Raw genomic sequence first — 22,576 nt, forward strand, 5'->3', positions numbered from 1 at the left:
CACCATGTCGCGATTGGAAAACCCCTGATGTACCTAAACAGTGGAAACCCCCCACAAATGACACCATTTTGGAAACTAGACCCCCCCAAGGAACTTATCTAGATGTGTGGTGAGCACTTTGAACCCCCCAGTGCTTCACAGAAGTTTATAACGCCCGGGCGTGAAAATAAAAAATTCGTATTTTTTCCACAAACATGATCTTTTAGTCACCATTTTTCTTATTTTCCCAAGGGTAACAGGAGAAATTGGACCCCAAAAGTTGTTGTCCAATTTGTCCTGAGTATGCTGATACCCCATATGTGGGAGAAAACTACTGTATGGGAACACGTCGGGGATCGGAAGGGAAGTAGTGACGTTTTGGAATGCAGACATTGATGGAATGGTCTGCGGGTGTCATGTTGCCTTTGGAGAGCCCCTAATGTACCTAAACAGTGGAAACTCCCCACAAATGACCCCATTTTGAAAACTAGACCCCCTAAGGAACTTATCTAGATGTGAGGTGAGCACTTTGAACCCCCAAGGGCTTCACAGAAGTTTATAATGCCAGGGCATGAAAATAAAAAACAAATAGTATTTTTTCCACAAACATGATCAATTAGTCCCCAATTTTTTTATTTTCCCAAGGGTAACAGGAGAAATTGAACCCCAAAAGTTGTTGTCCAATTTGTCCTGAGTACGCTGACACCCCATATGTGGGAGAAAACTACTGTATGGACACACGTCAGGGCTCGGAAGGGAAGTAGTGACGTTTTGGAATGCAGACTTTGATGGAATGGTCTGCGGGTGTCATGTGCGTTTGGAGAGCCCCTGATGTACCTAAACTATTGAAACTCCCAACAAGTGACCCCATTTTGGACACTAGACCCCCCCACGGAACTTATCTAGATGTGTGGTGAGCACTTTGAACCCCCAAGTGCTTCACAGAAGTTTATAACGCTCGGACGTGAAAATAAAATCATTTTTTTCCACAAAAATGATATTTCTGCCCCCAATTTTTTATTTTCCTAAGGGTAACAGGAGAAATTGGACCCCAAAAGTTGTTTTGCAATTTGTCCTGAGTAGGCTGATACCCTACATGTGGGGGTAAAACACTGTTTGGGCGCATGGCAGAGCTTGGAAGGGAAGGAGCACCATATGACTTTTTCAACTCAGAATTGGCTGGAATTGAGATCAGACGCAATGTTGCATTTGGAGAGCCCCTGATGTGCCCAAACAGTGGAAACCCCCAATTCTAACCCCAACACACCCCTAACCTTAATCTCAGCCCTAACGGAAAAATGGAAATAAATACATTTTTTTAATTTTATTATTTTTCCCTAACTAAGAGTGTTAGGGTTTGATTTACTATTTATGGCGGTTTTTATTTTTGGCAGCTGTCGCACGCTAAAAGACGCTTTTTATTGTAAAAATAGTTTTTGCATCACCACATATTGAGAGCTATAATTTTTCCGTATTTTGACCCACCGAGTCATGTGAGGTCTTATTTTTTGCGGGACGAGTTGACGTTTTTATTGGTACCATTTTCGGGCACGTGACATTTTTTGATCGCTTTTTATTCCGATTTTTGGGAAGCAGAATGAACAAAAACCAGCGTTTCATGAATTTCTTTTGGGGGAGTGCGTTTACACCGTTCCGCGTGCGGTAAAATTGATAAAGCGGTTTTATTCTTCGGGTCAGTACGGTTACAGTGATACCTCATTTAGGTCGTTTTTTTAGGTTTTGTCGGTTTTATGCAATTAAAACTATTTTATATAAAAAATAATTATTTTTGCATCGCTTTATTCTGCGAGCTATAACTTTTTTATTTTTTCGCTGATGATGCTGTGTGGCGGCTCATTTTTTGCGGGACAAGATGACATTTTCAGCGGTACCATGGATATTTATATGCGTCTTTTTGATCGCGCGTTATTACACTTTTTGTTTGGCGGTATGATAATAAATCATTATTTTTTGCTTCGTTTTTTTATTTTTATTTTTTAAGGGGTTCGCTAAAGGGGTTAACTAATGGGACAGTTTTATAGGGCGGGTCGTTACGGACACGGCGATACCTAATATGTGTACTTTTATTGTTTTGTTTTTTTTTTTATTTTCAAAAAATGAATTTATTGGGGAATATTTTTTTTTTTTTTTTTTTACTAATTTATTTGGCGATTTTTTTAAAATTATTTTTACACTTTTTTTAATTTTTTTTTTTTACTTTATTACATAGTCCCAGGTGGGACATCACTGTCCTGTGACAGATCGCTGATCTGTCACATCACAGATCACTGTGACAGATCAGCAATCTGTCACAGGCAGTGCAGAAGGCTTCCTCATGCCTGCGCTTTGCTTTGGAGGAAAGGAGTCCCCCGCAGCAGCGCTGCACATTGCGCTGCCGTGGGTGGCTCAGAGAAGCACGGAGGGAGCCCCCTCCCTGCCGATGCTTCCCTTTAACTCCCGGTACACCGCGATCATGTTTGATCGCGGTGTGCAAGGGGTTAACGTGTCGGGGGTGGTCCATGACCGCCCCTGACACATAGTGCCGGGTGTCAGCTGTGATAATCAGCAGACACCCGGCCGCGATCAGCGGCGCTCACCACGTGGGCGCCGCTGATCGCGCTAGACGTACTATCCCGTCCATGGGCATAGGGGCCCGGGTCCCATGGACGGGATAGTACGTCTGATGTCAGGAAGGGGTTAAAAGCACTGTTTCAGCATTTTTCCAAGGACAGGAGGAAATGAGCGGCACATCTGTCCAACAATATGTAAAAATGATTTCCTTAATTATTAAAGATTCAGTAAAAGCATGGACTCCAAAGAATATATAAAAAATCTGGATGCATTTCTGACATCCAAGCGCCCTTAGTCATAAAAATGCAGAAATGGTGACGTGTTTCTATTACACTTTTCCTCTGCAGATTTTGACATACAAATACTGATGTGAAATACCGACGGTGCTCTATAAGGCCACGCTCACACTACTAATCTCCACATCATTTGTCAGCATGTTTTTTCTTTTAGACATTATTTTGGATCAGATTCTCAAACCTGTTACCCTTTGGCGTCACTACCACACTACAGGTAAAATACTAGGAAAGACTGGATACATAGGAAAGAGGTCTACGGCCTATTTAAATTGTAGCCGATTTGTCAAAGATTTTCAGCGCGGAATGAATAGACTGCTGGCTTACAATTATTTTTATTTCTCAAAAAAAAAAAAATATAGAAGAAGCCACAGGGGATGGCAAATTTTAGGGCAAGTGGGAGCTCCCGTATTAACTGCAAGTTGCAGACATCTTCAACAGTCAGAGTACTGCTGCTGAGAGCCATGAAAACAAGTTCTCTCGGCACGCTCTGGTTATGGCTGTTTGAGGCAGTCGCTTTTCATCCTACAATTTATCATCTCTACTGGAGTCAGAGAATCAAGTGCTTGGATTCACTAAACACAATCAACAGAAAATAAAAATGATTTTTTTAGGGCTGTGAGGCCAAAGCTATCTATATCCTTCAGCAGAGAACATTGTGCAAATGTCAGGTTAACAAAATATTCAGTTTACAATTGACATCTCAATTTATTTAAAAAGGTATTGCAGTCATATCATACATGTCCCACATAACTATATTAGTGATCAACGGTCCGGCAGTTGGTGCCATTCACTAGAAGCATCTGTGATGCACTTATTCATGCCAAGCTGCGTTCTGAGTGCCAGCTTGGCAGAAGTAGTGTGCTGGTGTCTTCTGCTTCCTGTCGTGGGTGCTCTGCTGTCTAGTAAAAAGTGGCGCTCCTGCTCTAATTGTCAGAGCGTGAGGAACCTCGGATCCCAGCTGTTTAACCTCTAAGATGTAGAAGTCAGTAAAGACAGTGGCATCCTAGTGGTTTTAGACAGGGAGGTTGCTTCCTCTGTAAGACCAATGGTATGCAAACACGATTGTGAATGCAGACAAGATGTCATGAAAGTCAGGGCCAAATAGACGTCCTGTCAGTATAACAGAAACTCTGCAGTACATTATAGGCGCAATCCAAGCCACGGATCTATACTGCCCATACAAATCCAAGTCCGTAAATGTCACAGACCGCACCCGGATGGCATCGTTGTATAGTCCGGGTGCTGTCCGCGATTACCATAATGTAATGGATAGGAGAAGCTTTGTAATTTATCAGTGAAAGTAACTGATAAAACACTGATGGTAAAATCTGACGCACTGAACAAACGCTTAACTCGGATAATTTTGTTTCATACAAGAAAAATCACTGACGTTTGAGTGAGGCCTGTGGTCCATTTAAGGCATATTTACAGAATTTATACAGCATGCAATTAAACATTTATAGGAGGTTGGTAACAAGCTTAAGGGGGTTGTCCACTACTAGGACAACCCCTTCTTGATCAAAGGTTTGGCCCCATAAAAATAAAGTCTCTACTCCCCTGGGAACGGTGCAGGCATGGGAGCAAAGTATGAGCGTTATTTTATGGGGGCCAAGCGAGAGATATGAGAAGAAGTTGTCCAAGTAGTGGACAACGTCTTTAAAATTTTTGTCTGTTTAATGGCCAGTGTGAACATGCTCCTATACGTTGCAGGCAAATCAACTTATATTCCGGTTCATTTTTCTCGGTTCTTCTTTAGGTTTTTATACTCCGTACAGTGATGGGCATGGCCTACCTTTAATGAGCTGCACATTGCATTTATATAGCTTCCCATGGCTAGGTGTGTCCACAGTGGGGCTTGGTCCAGCTCTGCCCTTATGCACATTTAGGTCATTTTTAAAAAATGGTAAGATTTTAATATTATATACAAAATAGGACTGTCCCGAATTGGGTACACCATGACGACATGGGATGACACTCACACCTTTTATTTTTCCCTCAAAAACAGTTTACCAAGTACCCCATTTTATTTATATGCACCATTATGCTTTATTTACAGCAGGGTAATTGCTCATTTTATTTCTATCTTAGGTTTTGTTAAATTATGTAATAAATGAAAGGAGAACAATTTAACATTTATTTTAGTGGTGCCTTGTGATCGTGAGAAAAGGAAAAAAAAAAAAAAAGCGGGTACATGATTTGGCCTTGATCTGGTTCAATGCTAAAGAATGCTAAATTGTGGAAAAATCCTTGAAACACTAGCTGGTCCATTTATGAGTATTTCCTAGTATGTACATACTGTAGATTCAATTCAACCTACAGTTAAAGGGAACCTGTCACCTCATTTTTGGCCTATGGGGTGCGGACACAGCCATCAGGGGCTTATCTACAGCATTCTGTAAGGCTGTAGATAAGCCCCCGATGTAACCTGAAAGAAAAACGAGTTAGATTATACTCACCCGGGAGTCCGGTCCGGTCTGATGGGTGTCGCGGTCCGGCGCCTCCCATCTTCTAGCCATGACGTCCTCCTCCTTACTTCTGCTGCGGCTCCTGCGCAGGCGTACTTTATCTGCCCTCAGAGCAGAGTACTGCAGTACGCAGGCGCCGGGAAAGGTCAGAGAGGTACTGCGCCTGCGCACTGCATTACTTTACTCTGCCCTCAACAGGGCAGATAAAGTACGCCTGCGCAGGAGCCGCGGCAGACGTAAGAAGGACGTCATCGCTAGAAGATGAGAGGCGCTGGACCGGACCACGACACCCACCGCACCAAACCACGCCCCCGGTGAGTATAATCTAACTCGTTTTTCTTATCTTGCAGGTTACATCGGGGGCTTATCTACAGCATTACAGAATGCTGAAACACGAAGAAAAAACACAGTATGACAAACGTGCAAAAATACTCTGCTGTAAAAAATATATAACAGTAGACAGCCAGTGCTAGTAAAAAATGACAACAAGAACAGGGTATTTAGTTAATACGTTTTTTGCAAAAAATGTATACGAAGCCACTCCACCACGTCACGGTAACCCTTTCCGGAGCAGTCCTATCTAATGTATTTAAAACCTGATCATGTGAACAATACCTACATGAGCAGGATTCAGAAAGGCACTGCACGGTATGGGCACACTGAGCAAAATGGCTCTTGTGCATGTGCATTACAGAATGCTGTAGATAAGCCCCTGATGGCGATGGACGCATCTTATAGGCTAAAAATGAGGTGACAGATTCCCTTTAATGTTACCTTAAAACACAGATACAGCGGAGCTGAATTAGTTATTTAATACAGGTAATCGGATCTGTTTTCTGTGATTTTACATAGGATCAAATGTAAACTTTTTGGGATTCATATCTGTGTTGGAAATTTTCACAGAACATTCTCAGATTTTGAATAGTATTTTTAATACTGCACATTAAAGTAATCAGATATAATTAGATATAATTATCAGAATCCTAAAACAAGTCACACTGGTCTGCTCTATACGGAGCAATCTAGCATTTGTAGATCAGACTGAGGGTGCATTGGGTGGCTTGGAAAACAAGTTAAACTAAACAATAGCTTAACTTGTCTTCTAAGCTTCTTCACCTCCTTGTCTTTAATCCCTTCTCATTAAAGAATTCCTGTTCAAACCCAGTACAGGCGCTCGTTGCATCACGGTGGGGACAATTGTTTAACTACACCTACCCACCTGCTTATTTTCCCCTTTCTGTGACTGCATGAAGTCAGAACTGTCAATCAAAGAAGAGGTGGGAGGAAATAGATTTCTCTATAAAACATATCAAACTTTGGCCCACCTGGCATTGCATTTTCAACTGTATCGGCAACCTGGATGCCAATACAGTTGAAAGCAATGATAGAGAAAGCAGTGTCTGCTGCCGCTCCCATCATTTCCCCTCTGTGTCTGTCATCTCAGCACAGCAGGTATTACGACATCATTATAACCTACCCGCGGTGATGAGATGTGCAGAGGAACAGAAGACACCATGAAGGGACCGAAGCTGCGATGGAAAAGGAAGAAGGGAGTATTTATTTTAATGTGGGGCCATTATACTATATGGAAGGCAATGCATTGTCCCTTTATACTGTATGATGGACTATGTGGGATCCATTATATTGTATGGAGCACTTTTTATGGCCATTATACTGTATGGAGGGCATCATACCATGGAGGAATTCTCTGTCTGGTTATCTTCCTGTGCTTGGTGGGAACTTTTGTTGGCATATACCGAGCGCCACAACCAATTAGCGGGAATTGTATACAGGAACATCTGCACAGCATGGAGATGTGGAAAGTGATTCCAGTGGTGATAGGAGCACTTGGAGCAGTGACCCCTAAGTTGGGAAAATGGCTACAACAGATCCCAGGAGCGACATCTGAGTTTTCTGTCCAGAAAAGCGCAATGCTGGGAACAACTAAGATCCTGCGCAGAACCGTCAAACTCCCAGGACTCTGGTAGAGGACCCGAGAATGAGAAAAGATGACAAAGACCACCCCCAGTGGGGGAGGGGGGGGTGAGAAAGTGAGCTTTTTTTTTTTTCCGGTTCTCAACTTTGTCCAAGCTTTTAACTTTGGCCCTTTGTATTTGAGTTTGATATTCCTGCTCTATAAGGTGGGAAGGTGCATTTAAAGGTTTATCCACAGTCATTCTATGCTGACTGAATCCTTATATACCCTCTGTGATGACAGCATTTATTCTTAATTATGCAGATGTATTATTTCAGTATGCCCAGGGACATGAGCTATTGATCATGTGAGAATGAATGTTGTCAACTGAATTAAAGTTCAATGGATCCCATTTGTTGAATAGCCGCTCATTAGCCATTGTATCTGTCCTAGCATTGCAGTCCTTGGGAAACAAAGGCACATGATAATTGAACACTGTTAATATGTTGATGACCCACTGGTGCTCTGCAAATATGAAGGACAATCTATGCACACTGTTTGAACACTCCATCAGTGAGCGATGGCCTCTTTTCACCTTCCCCAAAGCCTGTGAAGGAATGCCTGAATGAGAGTTGTGAACTATAAAAAGGAGGACCTGCTTGTGTTTAGAGACTTTACATTACAGTAGCCATGGCATCATGGCTCCAACTGAAGAAATAGAGAGCTGCATCACTGACCATCACTGAACCCTCAAAGACATTTAGAGAATCCAGGTTGAGACAATCAAGTCACCTGGCCTCGTACATCAATGGACTGTCAGCTTCCTAAGCTTACCGATACCCTCCTCTCTATGGGTGCCTTACAAAAGCGGGGTGCCACTGCTAGGGGTAGTCGGCCCAAGAAACCCCAGAGTTGCAGATGCACTAATCCCCGCGAGCCAGAGGAACGGTGAAACTCTGTATAGTGCACCATCTTGGGTATTTGCTAGGACTGCTCTATAAGTTATTGATGTTTGGTGGTTCAATAAATTGCCACACTGTTTTACCCTCATCCTGTGTTGTCTGAGTAGTATTCTGCTCACAGTAAAAGGAGAGCAGGGACTTTGTGGGGGCGTGGCGATGTAATGGTGCGGTGAGGATGTGTCATGGAGGAGCTCCTATAATCCTAGTGCAATCCTGCTCGTGAGATCCCCTCTTGCGCGGCATACATACAGCGGTGTAGTCCCCTGGGCTCCTGGAGGCTTCGGATTCCTGCGTGAGCGGTCCCGGGCTCTGGTGAGCAGGGCGCTGTGAATATCCCCGACCAGCAGAGAGGCCTGTGAGGGGTGGCGGCCATCTTCTCCAGCGCGCTCCACACAGGAGACGCGAAGCTGCATTTCATCCTCGGAAGGCTGCCCGGGCTGTGAGACTGTACTTTCAAGTTATCTAAGGGGGATGTGTGGTGTGTGCTCTGAAAGATAAGCCCCACATTCCCCTACTAATAATACACCAGGCACGTCGGTACCCGCCATCTGAAGGGTCCTTGGATCCTCATAGCCGTCCCTACAGGCACTGCAGATCCTTTTGTTATACGGGACTTCTATAATAACCTGGAACCAGCCACAGCTCTTAATGTTTAACTATTCCAGGTCATTTATCCAGAGCAGTTTCAAGACATATTAGCCACATAACTCTGCTGCAGCTTGAAGTTGGGAGAGGGGAATCCCTATAAATGCAAGTTCAGTCACCTGATTAAACCACATACCGTATTTTTCGCTTTATAAGACGCACTTTTGTTCCCCCAAATTTTGGGGGAAGGTGGGGGGTGCGTCTTATAAAGCGAATCTGTGTGCTGCTGTGCTATAGAGTGGGGGGGGGGGGCGGCTCTGGCATTGAGTCAGGGGGCTGGGGTGGGCTGGATGGGGCTGCAGAGACAGGGAGGTCCTGTGCTCCCGCTCATTAGGCTCATGTAATATTCACTGCACCCGCTGTCCATCACCTCGGTGCTGAAACAGCGCCTAGTTGGTAGACAGGGGAGCAGTGCATATTACATGTGCCTGCACTCACCCCCAGTCACTATAGACACTTACCTACTGATGATCACTCCTGCTCCCAGCTCCCCCGTGGCTTTCCTGTGTCGAGTCTGCTGTCATCCTCCTCCTGAAGGGTGAGCAGCAGCAGCAGCTCATTCAGGCAGCTCATTGCTTCAGGACTTTGCATGATGTGACCATAGGACCTGCGGTCACATGACTCCCAGTGTGCACTGCGAGTCACATGACCGCAGCTGAGCAGCTCCTATTGGTCACATCATGGAAGGTCCTGTAGCTACAATGAGCTGCTTGAATGAGCAGCAGCTGCGTGTGCCCTGCAGGAGGAGGATGACTCAGCACATACACAGGTAAGGCCTGTTTCACACTTCCGTTTTTTCAAATCCGTCAAAATCCTTTGGTTTCCGTAAAAAAACGGATTCGCCATTTTTTTGCAGGATCCGTTTTTTTTGTCCCATAGACTTCCATTTGTGGTTACCGCGGATCCGTCAAAAAAACGGATCCGTTTTTTTAAAAACGGATCCGTTTGCATCAGTTTCCGTCAAAAAAACGGAAACGGATCCGTTTGGCGGACACAAAAACGGAAGTGTGAAGCAGGCCTAAGCCACAGGGGAGCTGGGAGCAGGAGCGATCATCAGTAGGTGAGTTAACTGTTTATTATTTTAGCATGTGCTTGCCAGCAGGGGGGAAATATAGGGACGGGGGCCATGTGTGACAGCAGGGGGAAATATATGAACAAGGGGCCATGTGTGCCAGCAGGGGGGAATAAAGGGATGGGAGGGGGAAATATGTGCCAGCAGGGGGGAATATATGGAGGGGGGGACAATGTGTGCCAGCAGGGGGGAATATATGGAGGGGGGACAATGTGTGCCGACAGGGGGGGATTATAGGACCGGGGTGACAATGTGTGCCGACAGGGGGGATTATAGGACCGGGGTGACTGTGTGCCGACAGGGGGGATTATAAGACCGGGGTGACAATGTGTGCCAGCAGGGGGGAACATAGGGACGGGGGGGCTGTGTGAATGCCAGCAGGGGAGAATATAGGGACAGGGGGACAATGTGTGCCAGCAGGGGGGAACATAGGGACGGGGGGGCTGTGTGAATGCCAGCAGGGGAAAATATAGGGACAGGGGGACAATGTGTGCCAGCAGGGGGGAACATAGGGACGGGGACGGCTGTGTGAATGCCAGCAGGGGAGAATATAGGGACAGGGGGACAATGTGTGCCAGCACGGGAAATATAGGGACGGGGGGCCGTGTGCGTACCAGCAGGGAGGCATATAGAGGGGGGCCATGTGATTGCCAGCAGGGGGGCATATAGTGACTGGGGGGGGGGTCATATCAAGGATAGGATAGGATGGGGGGCTATGTGCCAGCACAAGGGGGCCATGTGCCAGGATGGGGGTTATATAGATACCTGGATGAGGGATATATATATGATTTGTAAGACGGACACTGGCATTATAAGACACACCTCCATTTAACATAAAAAATCATTTTTTTCTCTTTTTCTTCACCAAATTTGGGGGTGCGTCTTATAAAGCGAAAAATACGGTAATTGTTAGCCATGAATTGCTCAAAAGGGTCGGAAACAGCCGATAAATTAAAGGAATTTGCAAGATCTGATCCATCTGACAATGCCGCAGAACAGCATAAAAACCGTGCTTCTGGTACTTAAGAGGGGAGTGAACAGGAGGAATTGACCCTAAATCCCCCGTCTCACATAGCGAGATCACTGTTGCGTCACCGATTTTCGCTTGCGATCTCGTTACGTGTGACACATAGCGCCGATCGGGCCCCTGCTGCAAAGTCGCTGATTGTACTCGAATGTCCTGGTCCATTTTTTGATGGCTGGTGTCCCGCTGGCCAGCATGCATCGCTGTGTTTGACAGGGACAATGACGAACGACCTCAATACTACAGGTCTGAGAGACAGGGTCCCAACGACCATCGTATCGTTCCGTAACATTGCTGCATCGCTGGTGAGATCTGACTGTTTGACATCTCACCAGCGACCACGTAGCGACGCACCAGCGATCCCTATTAGGTCATATCATTGTCAGGATCGCTGGTGCGTCGCCAAGTGTGACAGTACCCTTAGACAGGAATCCGAACAGTTAATGCAGGCCATATCTTTGACCAGAACATCCCTGACTGAGAAAATAGAAGATGTTTTGAGGTGGGGCGTCTCCGGCATGACATGCAGGCCATTGGGGTGGGGGGGGGGGGGGGGGGGTTTGCATTACAGAGGTTGAAACAAGAGTGTCCCATATAAAAGACACTATTACCCCTATGGAGGCTAAGTTGACAAAAGTGGCTGGGTCTATGAATGCCTGGAGGCAAAAAGCGGACGATCTAGAAAATAGACTACGCTGGAACAATATCAGAGTCACAGGTCTGCCGGAGCGCTCGGAGGGCCAGCAACCTGAGCAATTTCTGGAAAGCTGGTTTAAAACTTCTCTGGGAGATGAATTCTCCTCCGCGTTCTCTGTTGAAAGGGCTCATAGGGTCCCTACAAAACCTCTCCCCCCGGGTGTTCCACCCAGACCTTTCCTGGCACGCCTTCTCAATTGCAGAGACAGAGATGCTATTTTACGTTTGGCGCGGAGGAGCCCTATTAAATATAATAATGCTACGATCTCGATTTTACCTGATTTCTCTATGGAACTCCAGAAGCAGCGGGCACAGTTCATAGAGATCAAGAAGCAACTCAAGGAAAAGAATGTTTTATATTCCATGGTCTATCCAGCCAGACTCCGAATAGTCCATAAGGGCTCCACAACATTTTTTACGGATCCAGCGGAGGCATCCGAGTGGTTTCGGTCCCGTGGGGGGGGGTCTTGTCCAAAGAAATCCTAATATGCCTACAGTCGGACGGGACTCTTGATAATTGTGCGATTGGAGCTCCTTCTATTGGCGTCCAGTATGACAACAATACCGGACACTGTATTCAGTGAGGGTATCCCTTTGTTTAACCAATGATTTGCGCCTTTATGTTCTTCTGATTTTTCTTATGTTCTCTTTTCTATATTAGTTTTGTTTCTTATTGTTTATGTAAAAGCCGCCGTCAAATATCTACATGCGAGGTCTCTGAATTTGTGTATACCAAATTCAAATGAGAAGATATGGGTTCTGAAATCATATGTATGACCTGGAATGTGAGGGGCCTCAAATCTCCTCGTAAGAAGATTAAGGTATTCTCCCAGATTAGGCGGTATCACCCACACATTGTGGCTTTGATGGAGACACACCTGACCAGAGACACAGTTAGATGTGTGCAAAAGCCATGGGTACAATGGTTCATTCACACATTCCACACTAGTTATTCAAGGGGAGGGGGGGGTTCATTAGTGATACATAGAGATGTTACATGGGAGGTCAGAGAGGCTCTGAGGGATCCTGAGGGCTGCTTTGTTTTTGTATATGCATTGATTGACTCAAGAAAATATGTCATATAGTGTATATATATTACCCCCCTCCGGCTAATGTGTCAATCCTTCAAAAGGCGGCGATGAGTTTCGCTATAAATTACCCGGATGCGCATGTTATATGTATAGGGGACTTCAATTCAGTCATGAATAATTGCCTCAATAGGCTTAGATTGAGTGATGGGATGTCTGGGGGGCCCCCCTTCTCCACCCAGTCTCAACTGGCATTGTTCATGGAGGGCAGTGGATGGCTAGATTTATGGAGGCTGCACCATCCTAAGAGGAAAGAATACACTTGTCATTCATCTACCAGGTGCACCTTATCCCGCATAGATTACATATTTGGATCCAGCAATTTGGCGGTGGGGGTGGATAGTGTGGAGCATGGCAACAGAGGGGGTCTAGGATCATAGTCCGGTTATACTTAAACTTAAATTTGGGTATTCAATAACAATATAGTCTGGAAACTAAATCCATTCTGGCTGAAACTAATAGGATCTAATGATTGAACTATAGATCAATTGAATTGTTTAATTTCATCCCATCCGTAATCCGGAGATGTTAACTTATTTTGGGATACCCTTAAGGCGTATCTGAGAGGATGTTTATCCTCTACAATCTCTTATATTAAAAGGGTGACTTCAAGGGAGGATAATGTGATTGAGCATCGACTAAAAGACTCAGAGGCTGCATATATATCCAGTCAGACCAATGAAAATAGAACGGAATTGCTGACCTCCCAGAGAATATATACCCAATACATGGATACTAAATCTAAACGTAAATTATTTTTCACCCTTCAATCCTACTTTGAATTAGGGAATCAGGCAAGTAAATTCTTGGCTTTCCTGGTGCAACAACATAATACATCTAATGCTATACTCCAAATTCAGAAGCCGGATAATTCTGTAGTGACCTCGACCGAAGATATACGCATTGTTTTCGTGATTATTACAGAATGTTATATATCTCTAAAAGTGATTTTGACATCTCACAATATTTGGATTATTTGTCAGACATAACATTCCCTACACTGAGTCCTACCCAGCGGGCCTTTATGGACGCCAAGTTTACTATACAGGAGATAGAGAATGCCATGGTAGATATGGCTTCTGGGAAGGCGCCCGGACCAGATGGATTCCCCATTGAACTATATAGGAAATATCGAGATATATTGGCACTGCTTCTTTTGAGGGTGTTCCGTGGGGTTTGGGAGGGAGGATCTTTACCAGAATCCTTTTATGAAGCGAATATTGTTGTACTTAAGGAGGGGAAGGACCTCCTGGATTGTGGATCTTACCGCCCCATATCGTTGGTAAACGTGGACTATAAAATTTTTACCAAGGTCCTGGCCACTAGAGTAAACTTGATTATACTAGACTGGCTTCATGCCTGGTAAAAATTCCTCTATTAACATTAGGCGGGTTCAGTCGGTGGTCCAATATAGTTCTTTAGTGCCAGATAATAACTGGGCCTTGGCATCGCTGGATGCGGCTTAGGCCTATTTCACACTTCCGTTTTTGACTATAAGTCAAAATCCGCCGTTTTTTTAAAAAAAACGGATCCGCCATTTTTTTTTGCGGATCCGATTTTTTCCCCATTGAGTTGCATTACTGGCGGATCTTGACGGATGGCCATCCGTTGGATCCGTTTTTTTGCAGATCCGCCAAATTTTTTGCGTCCGCCGACATGCCTGGACAGACCACACAACGTTTTTTTTGGCTGCAGGATCCGCATTTTACAGTGCGCATGCCCGAAGAAAGGAAGTCAGCCGGGAATTTAACCCTGAAATCCTTTCTGACGGACGGAAGAAATTCATTCTCTCGCCCTCTCCCCTCCCCTCCCCGGGCTGCGGTTCCTTTAAAGTTCTTCATTGAACGGATCCATTAAAAAAAAAAAAAAAAAAAAAAAAAAAAACGGTCCGGTGCCATCCGTTCACATCAGTTAGCAACGGATCCGCTTTCCGCCATTTTGGCGGATTTTAACTGACACAAAAAAACTGAAGTGTGAAACAGGCCTAAGGCCTTTGATTCCCTAGCATGGCCTTTCCGGTCTGCATGTATAATAATACCAAAGAATTTGTGTTTGCAATCATTTTCAGAAAGAAAATGAGTATTATCTGACAGAATTGCAGGGGTGTCAATACTTTTGGCCACAACTGTAAATTGTCTGACAACTTCCTGTTAACATATTTGTAGCAAAATACATATTACCACAACCGTGACTATATAAATGGACACTATGACTTAAGGCTCAGTGCGTCAGTGTACTGTAATGTTGGAAATAATATTCAGCTTACAATCCTAAAGACAGACTTGGCCAGTACCTCCGCCTACATTTGTTTTGGCATTTATAAAACGGAACAACTTGTTCAGTACATTGTTTGCCAGTGAACCCTGCCCAATACAAAGCCGAGATTATATGTCAGAATGAAAATGTCCTATTTCATCGTTCAACGAATCAGAGGGGAATGGATGGATAATAAAACCTGAGACTTTAGGAGTCTGTAAGTAGTAAGGTCATATACACATTGCAGAGACTGTGCACAGTGCCAGTATGGCAGCTAACAGCAGCACCATTGTCCCTCTGGAATCAAAGCTCAAACATATAATACTATGGCCATAAGGAAAGCAAAGTTGATTTGGAAGAAAGAAAAGTCAGGATGGGATGGCCTAACAACTCAAGCTGAGTCAATATATCTCTAAAAATGGCAGATCTTGTGGGGAGAGGAGGAGGGAATCCTTGATGGTGGTTAGCACCAACCAAGAGTGGCCAAGAAAGGACATCCAATGAGTGAATCATGAGCACCCAAAGCTCACTGATATCATAAATGTGGGTAGTAAAGGCTAGCCAGTGTGGTCTGATTACATGAAAGGCTGGTTTCACATTTGCGTATGGAGGAGCTGCAGACTTCCTCCGTGAAGCTCCGCCCACTGCCACACCTCCTCCGGACAGCTCCGCCTATGTCCACATACTTCTGCATGCGTACCCTATCTTTAACACTGGGTACGCAGGTCGTGCGGATGCCTCCACATGAGTCGTTTTGACGATGCGGCGAGTCGAACGCAACATGTTGGAACTTGATGCGGTCGCCGCATCATCAAAACGACGCATGTGGAGGCATCCGCACGACCTGCATATCCAATATTAAAGATAGGGTACGAAGGCCGCATGCAGAAGTATGCGGCCATAAGCGGAGCAGGCCGGTGGAGGTGCGGCAGTGGGCGGAGCTTCACGGAGGAACTATGCAGCCCTCCACAGCTCCTCCATACGCAAATGTGAAACCAGCCTAAGAACTACTGCAACGCAGACTACTGAAAAACAAAATACGGATTATGACTAAAAAAGAAAAAAAAAGTGATGTTTCTGTGCACAGCTATTTGTGTATGGGGCTATGCAGATGCAGATTGGACAGGGCTAATTTTGGACACACTGACCATCACCTAAAGTGCCTACGATGTACTGGACTAAGGAGCGATGGAAAAAAAGATTGCCTCTCTTAATGAATAAGGTTTTTTGTACATTATGTGGATGACCTGTGTGTGTTGCTTACGTGGGTAAAAGATGGCACCAGGATACAGTATATGAAAAAGGCAAGTTTGCAGCAGGAGTGCCGATATCAGGGATGGAGTGATCATTTTTTGTTCACACCAGTTTTGTGGCTTACCTGAGATTACATACTTTGGGATGCAGCAAGTCACTCAACTGATATGTCAGAAAGTGATACGTTAAGGGGAACTTGCTAAAAGGTTTAAATTGCCTCAGCAGCATAATACAAGGGTCAAGTACTCGATTCCAGCGATGTTTCATTTAGTGTTTTATCAAAACTACAGTAATAAACCCAGTATTTCAACTGTTAAAGAAGTTATCCACTACTTGGACAACTTCTTGTCATACCCCTCGCTTGGCCCCGATAAAGTAATAAAGTTTATCCTTACCTCCCGTGCTGTTCCCACGATGTCAGCACTCGCTCTCACCGGGGTTCTCATGCAGTGTTGTAACACGCGACATCCAATCAGTGCTGGCGTCACTGTACCCAGCCTTCGGAAAAAAATTGAACATGAAGAGGAAGTCCGCGCTCCAGCTGATCCCTGACAGTGATGCCAGCGCTGACTGGACGCCGGCGTTGGGTGTCACAAAACTGCACGAGAGCTCAGGGGAGAGAGTGACAACATTGCAGGAACGGTACGGGAGGTCAGTAGAAGCGTTATTATATTATCAGGGCCAATCATTTTGATCAAGAAGGGGTTGTCCTAGTAGTGGACAACCCCTTTAAGGTCTGTTTAGATGAAAAAAAACAGAGGCCCTAAATGACCGCTGATCTGAATGGTAAATATTTACCAAATAATGGTAGTATTAGGCTGTGTGCCCACATTGCATTTAAGCGTTTTTGATGCGTTTTTCGGGGTCAAACCACATCAAAAACGCTTAAAAGAAGCATCCCATTAATTTTAATGGATTTTGGCCTTTTTGTGCCAATGGATGCGTTTTTTACCGCTAAGGAAACGCTTAATGGTAAAAAACGCAGCATGTTCATTAATTTCCGCTTAGGTCCGCGTTTTTGGCTATTTCCTATAGTCCAGAAGACTCGCACGTTTTTTCCGCGAGTTTTCTAGGAAGGAGACCCGTTTCCTGAGCGCTTAAAAACGCTAACGTGGGCACATAGCCTAAGGCTGTGTGCCCACGTAAGCTTTTTTTTTTTGCGATTTTGAAGCATTTTTCCAGATAAAAACGCTTCAAAATCACATACAAGACGCATCCCATTCATTTTAGTGCATTCTGCACTTTTTGTGCCCATTGATGCGTTTTTTACCACAAAAAAAAAAAAAATCGCTTAGCGGTAAAAAACGCAGCATGCTCATTAATTTTGCGGAAAAGTCCATGTTTTTAGCTATTTTCTATGAGACTGAAGACGCACGGAAAAAACGCATAAAAAACGCGCTTTTTTTACGCAAAAACCTCGTGGAAAACGCGCAAAAAACACGCGTTTTCTGGGAAGGACTCCGGTTTTCAAGCAGAAATTTTCTGCTTACGTGGGCACATAGCCTAAAAGACCGTTTTCACAGGCAGACTGTACTAAACGATGAATGATCTGTAATAAGTTCAGTGCACATAGGCTGCCAATGTTCTGAGCAGCACAGGTCCTGTGGCGCTGCTGAGAACAGATTTTTAAGCCTGCTTAACAATCACATCACCCAATGAAATAGTTTTGCTGGTTCATCAGCTGATCGGCAGCCTGTTTACACAGAAAGATTATTGTGAAACAAGAAGAATGCCCATTGATAATTATTAAATGTACCTTCAGTCTTTTCATTGATAAGCTTCCGCTTTGTAGCCCTCCATATTGATGAGCTTTGGCTATTCCCTTCCCCACTATTGAATGATTGCTTTATGCCTATGCACAGTGTAGATAGAAAGCTTTCAATCAATGATGTGGGTGAAGTAACGCAGCACTGATACAACTAGCGGAGTGCAGCTGATAAATAATAATAATAATAATAATCTCAAAAAGTAATATATTGCTTACATCAAAATCTCTGCTCTTATTTGATGCTGTTTAGTGATGAGCGAGTATGCTCGTTGCTCGAGTGTCCTGAGTATTTTGGCGTGCTCGGAGATTTAGTTTTCGTCTTATCTGCATGATTTGCGACTTGTAGACAGGCCGAATACATGTGGGAATTCCCTAACAAACAGGGATCCCACACATGTATCCAAGCTGTCTAGCAGTTGCAAATCATGCAGCTGAGACGATGAAAACTAAGTCTCCGAGCACGCCAAAATACTCGGAGGACACCCGAGCAACGAGTATACTCGCTCATCACTAATGCTGTTTTCAGATTAGAAAACATAACCCCGGTGACAGATGCAGTCAGCTTGAGTCTTATCTTTTTGGATGGACCCAAGCAGGTGAAAATGTATACCCATACGATAGAGGAGTCTGCGTCTGCTGTAATAGTTAAAAAAAAAAAAAAAAAAAAAAGTACACAATTTTTTTTGGCGATTTCCCATTTTGCGGTGGGTAATTATCAAAGCATCCGGATGTAAATCTGCCAGATATATGCCGCGTGGAAGACGAACTGGATTTTTCTTTCTTTTTACACTTGTACATTTTAGGGCCACACATGGTGAAAATAGTAGAGCTCTGCAGAAAAGGCAACAAGAAAGTTTCTTTTTTTCCCCAACTGCAACAATTTTAAAGACACTCACTCAATTTCTTTCTTTTCTGCTTCCTCTTGGGTAAGATCTTCTTCTACACTGTAGTCCAACACGGACCCCACACCGAACGCTCTGTTGCGCCTTATAAGTGGCTTTATGGATTCCTGGTCTTCTCCGGCAACAAACTGTCCATAGAAACTCATCTTCATTATTGCCTCAAAGAGGGTCTGTCCGAGAAGCTTTCTTGATAATTGGAGAATCTTCAAAAGAGATCGAAAAAGAAGGATCAGAAAACACAAATGTATGGATTTTTCAAAAAAGGTGTGTTTTATTTAGACCGCCATATACTGAAAACATTCACAGGCAGCACAGCAGAAAACAGGGCAAATCACCTTGAGCACTGTAATGGGGGCTCACCCAGCAAATGAGAATGTCTAAAAGGGGATGTCCAGGACAATGATAGAGTTTCGTGGAGAGTCTACCACCAGTGTGGAATGTTCTGGTTAGGATTCTGCTGTTCGTACGCTCTGGGCGCTCGTCAAATGCTCATAGGTGACTTGGATACTTGGGACCACGCTTCTTTCAACCATTGAGGATTGCATGTGATCAAAAGGATAGGCTCATATGGAGTGATGGGGATTTTTAGAGCAAATCTGTTTTAAAATCCTATAGGGCCCGTGGTGTTTTTTTGTCCCAACGCAGAATAATAATTCCCAATACACAAATTGTTTTTTTCTCACCTATTCAAATCCAGGTAAAAAGGGTGCGAATATACCCTAAAGGCGGCTTCAGACTTCTGTGAGATACTGTCCGAGCACAGACAGTGGGTGTCCTGTCAAACCCACCAGCCCCATAGGCATATACGAGGCTACCGAGTTCAGGCCTGGAGATCCCCGTCCAGTCTGTGCTCGAACCCGATCTCGCGGGCATATGAAGCTTAGTGCATGGTCACAGAATGAGGGCAGCTTAACACAAGCGTAGAAGAAAAATCATTACATTTTATCCAGAAAAGTGGGACATTTTTTTTTTCCTCACCTATCTGCGCGGATGCTTTTAATCATTTACAGTTTCCTGTGGTACAGAACTGCATCCGTACACATCAGATGCTCCATATGGAAGTAGGGTTTTTTTGCACGTCCATAGATCTGGATGGGTGGGTCTCATTTGACTTATGGAAGAAACTATTTCATGCTGCTATATTCTTCACTCACTGATTCGGTCATTGAAAAAAAAAGAAAAAAAAAAAAAGGCTCATCTGCACTGCCCCTTTCAATGACATTGGTCCCAGTGCTGTCCGTTTTTTCACGGAGAGCACTCGGACCCAAAATACGGTGGTGTGCACAAGCCCTCGGGATCATGATAGAACCCACTAGCAATGCATGTGACGGCCCTATTTTAGCACAACTATTAGTTTAAACTAATGATTGCAGTGTGTATTTTAGGGTATGTGCCCACGATCAGGAAGTGATGCAGTTTTGATGCTGCGTATTTGTATAGTGTCAAAACCGCAGCGTCCAGCTGTCACAGCATAATGGAGGGGATTTCTAGAAAAACCATGCCCACTATGTCTCCACAACAGAAACTATATCAATAGAAATGTAATGAATGCGGTAAATCCTCACAGGTCAGTGGTCACGTGCGGATTTACCTGGGTTCAATAGGACGCAGCGAACATGTGCTGCATCCAAAGTGCTGCCACCTCCGGATCGTAGGCACACAGCCTCAGAGATCCACAGCTTGTGCCTTATCAATGGGAATTAGAGGATCACCCCAAAATACACTTTCTTGTATTATAATGTGGCGACAAGGCCGGGGGACTATTAGCCAAAGGGCTATCTTTGATGCTGCTGGGCTAATAGGAGTAAGGACTTCCCCCTGTAACATGAGGTCATTATAAAAGGCGGCACTTTGATATATCTGCCATTTTCTAATATACGTTGGATGTTATTGCCTCACTGCAGAAGATCTCCCACTTGCTGCCAGTGAATGGCTAAAGCGCCAGTATACAGAAGCCAAAAACGGGCTCTGATCAGGTCCTGCTGACACAGTGGAGTGTTCAGTGTGCTAATCAGCCCCCACGCTAATGAGTTATGCGCCTGTTTCAGGTCAGTCTGCAAGCAGATACACAGAAAAGGTCACAAATTGAAACTAAGAATTTAGTTTACGGTAACGCCGTGTTCCTACTTATACTTGTGTTTGGGTAGAGTGCGTAGGGCTGCGCACTTCCTCCCTTAAGCTCCGCCTACTTACACACTTCCATTAAGCTCCACACACTTCCACATGCGTCGTTTTGACATGTCCGCCAAACGCAACATGTTGCATTTCCGTGCTGTCGGCGGGCACGACAAAACGACGCATTCGGACACATCCGCATACAACGCATGTCCCTGCGGGCCCAATGTTAAAGACAGGTACGCAGGACACATGCGGAAGTGGGTGGAGCTTAAGGGAAGAAGGGTGTAAGTAGGCAGAGCTTAAGGGAGGACGTACGCAGCTCTACCCAAACGCAAGTGTGAACCCGGCCTTAGTTAGACACCTTGTATCTTTTTACCACCATGATTTACCCTGGAGAGCTGCGACTTCTTGTACCATTGGTGACTGATGGGTGGTGGGGCCAAATGTTCCCACCTTCCACATCCTGCACATATGGCACCTGGCCTGATGAAGCTCCTCACTGTGCTGACCTTTCCCAGCTGGCAGCATCTTACCTGCTGATTCCGGTCAACAAGGGCATCAAAAGAGCAGAGCCAGAACACCATCATACTCCTGAGCAGCTCCCACGTGGGCTTACTCTTATAGGCTTCCTGCGTGTTCTCAAAGTTCATGGTGGCAGCAGGGCAAGACTGATGGAGCAGAGTCTCACTCCTCTCCATGTGATCCACCTGGGAGGCCAGTGGACATGGCTGCGCCCCCTCCTCGGCTGCCTGCTCTTTCGCCTTGGCTGCAGCAGCTGCTGTGGACCTCATCCGTGCTGGCAGTGTGAGCGGGCACCGGAGGCTAGCTGCCAGCCGTACGGCCGGGAACATCTTGCTGCACGCCATGGGTGATGCTGTCTGTACAGTGGTGAGAACACGTGAAGGTGCGCGCGGATGACACCACCAGGGTGTGATAGGAAACACGGCAAGCCCCGCCTCCGCCACACACCCCCGCACTCTGATTGGCTTCCGCCTGTGACAGACCTCTTTAGAGTCAGTAGACGTAAACAAACCTGCCTTGAGGTAAAAGGCGGGAGATTCAGGCAACAGGGCGGTGCTGCTGCCTACTGCACAGTATTGTGCTGCCGAGCACCGGCTGTAACCTGGTATTACAGATGTAATCTGAGGGAGTTATGACGCAGGGAGCTGCCCACATGATAGGGAGGCCTGACACAGACTGTGGAGGGAGCAGGGGACACGCTGCTGGGCTGTGCCGATAACAGCAAGTCACGTGGTCTGACCGGCTAAGGTATAGAGGCTGATACCAGAGAGCAGCAGCAGAGCTGCAGATAGCATGAACGGAGAGAGAGAGACTAGAGGGAGCAGGGGGCAGAACTACCATATGTGCAGTGGCGGACACAGACAGAAAAGGGCCCCTGTGCAAGAACAATATATGGGCCATTTGCAGCCCAAGAGCTCCTAAAAATGCAAAATTGCATATGCTTTGGAGATAGAAATGGGCCCCCTTTCCTCTTAGGCCCCACCAATAATATGTCCGCCCCTGCATATATGGCTGTACTGTACTAACTAGAGAAAGATGGCTGC

General features: G+C 45.2%; 1 protein-coding gene across 3 annotated transcripts in view; it reads right to left on the reverse strand.

Annotated features, from left to right (window-relative positions):
- PRODH (proline dehydrogenase 1) overlaps positions 1-22,133 on the reverse strand; it is a 211,723-nt gene extending 189,590 nt beyond the window's left edge. The window contains exons 1-2 of one of the 3 annotated variants that reach the window (XM_073582710.1): positions 21,545-22,127; positions 18,888-19,096 (exon numbers count right to left, since the gene is read on the reverse strand). In XM_073582710.1, coding sequence (XP_073438811.1) covers positions 18,888-19,096; positions 21,545-21,877 — 542 coding nt within the window. In that variant the 5' untranslated portion in view covers positions 21,878-22,127. Of the gene's footprint in view, positions 1-18,887; positions 19,097-21,544 lie in introns of all 3 variants that reach the window. The other 2 variants (XM_073582711.1, XM_073582712.1) reach the window with 2 other exon arrangements.
- Positions 22,134-22,576: the final 443 nt, after the last annotated feature.

Source organism: Dendrobates tinctorius, unplaced genomic scaffold (genome assembly GCF_039654945.1).
Source record: "Dendrobates tinctorius isolate UK_male_01 unplaced genomic scaffold, ASM3965494v1 ptg000073l, whole genome shotgun sequence".
Lineage (NCBI taxonomy): Eukaryota > Metazoa > Chordata > Amphibia > Anura > Dendrobatidae > Dendrobates > Dendrobates tinctorius.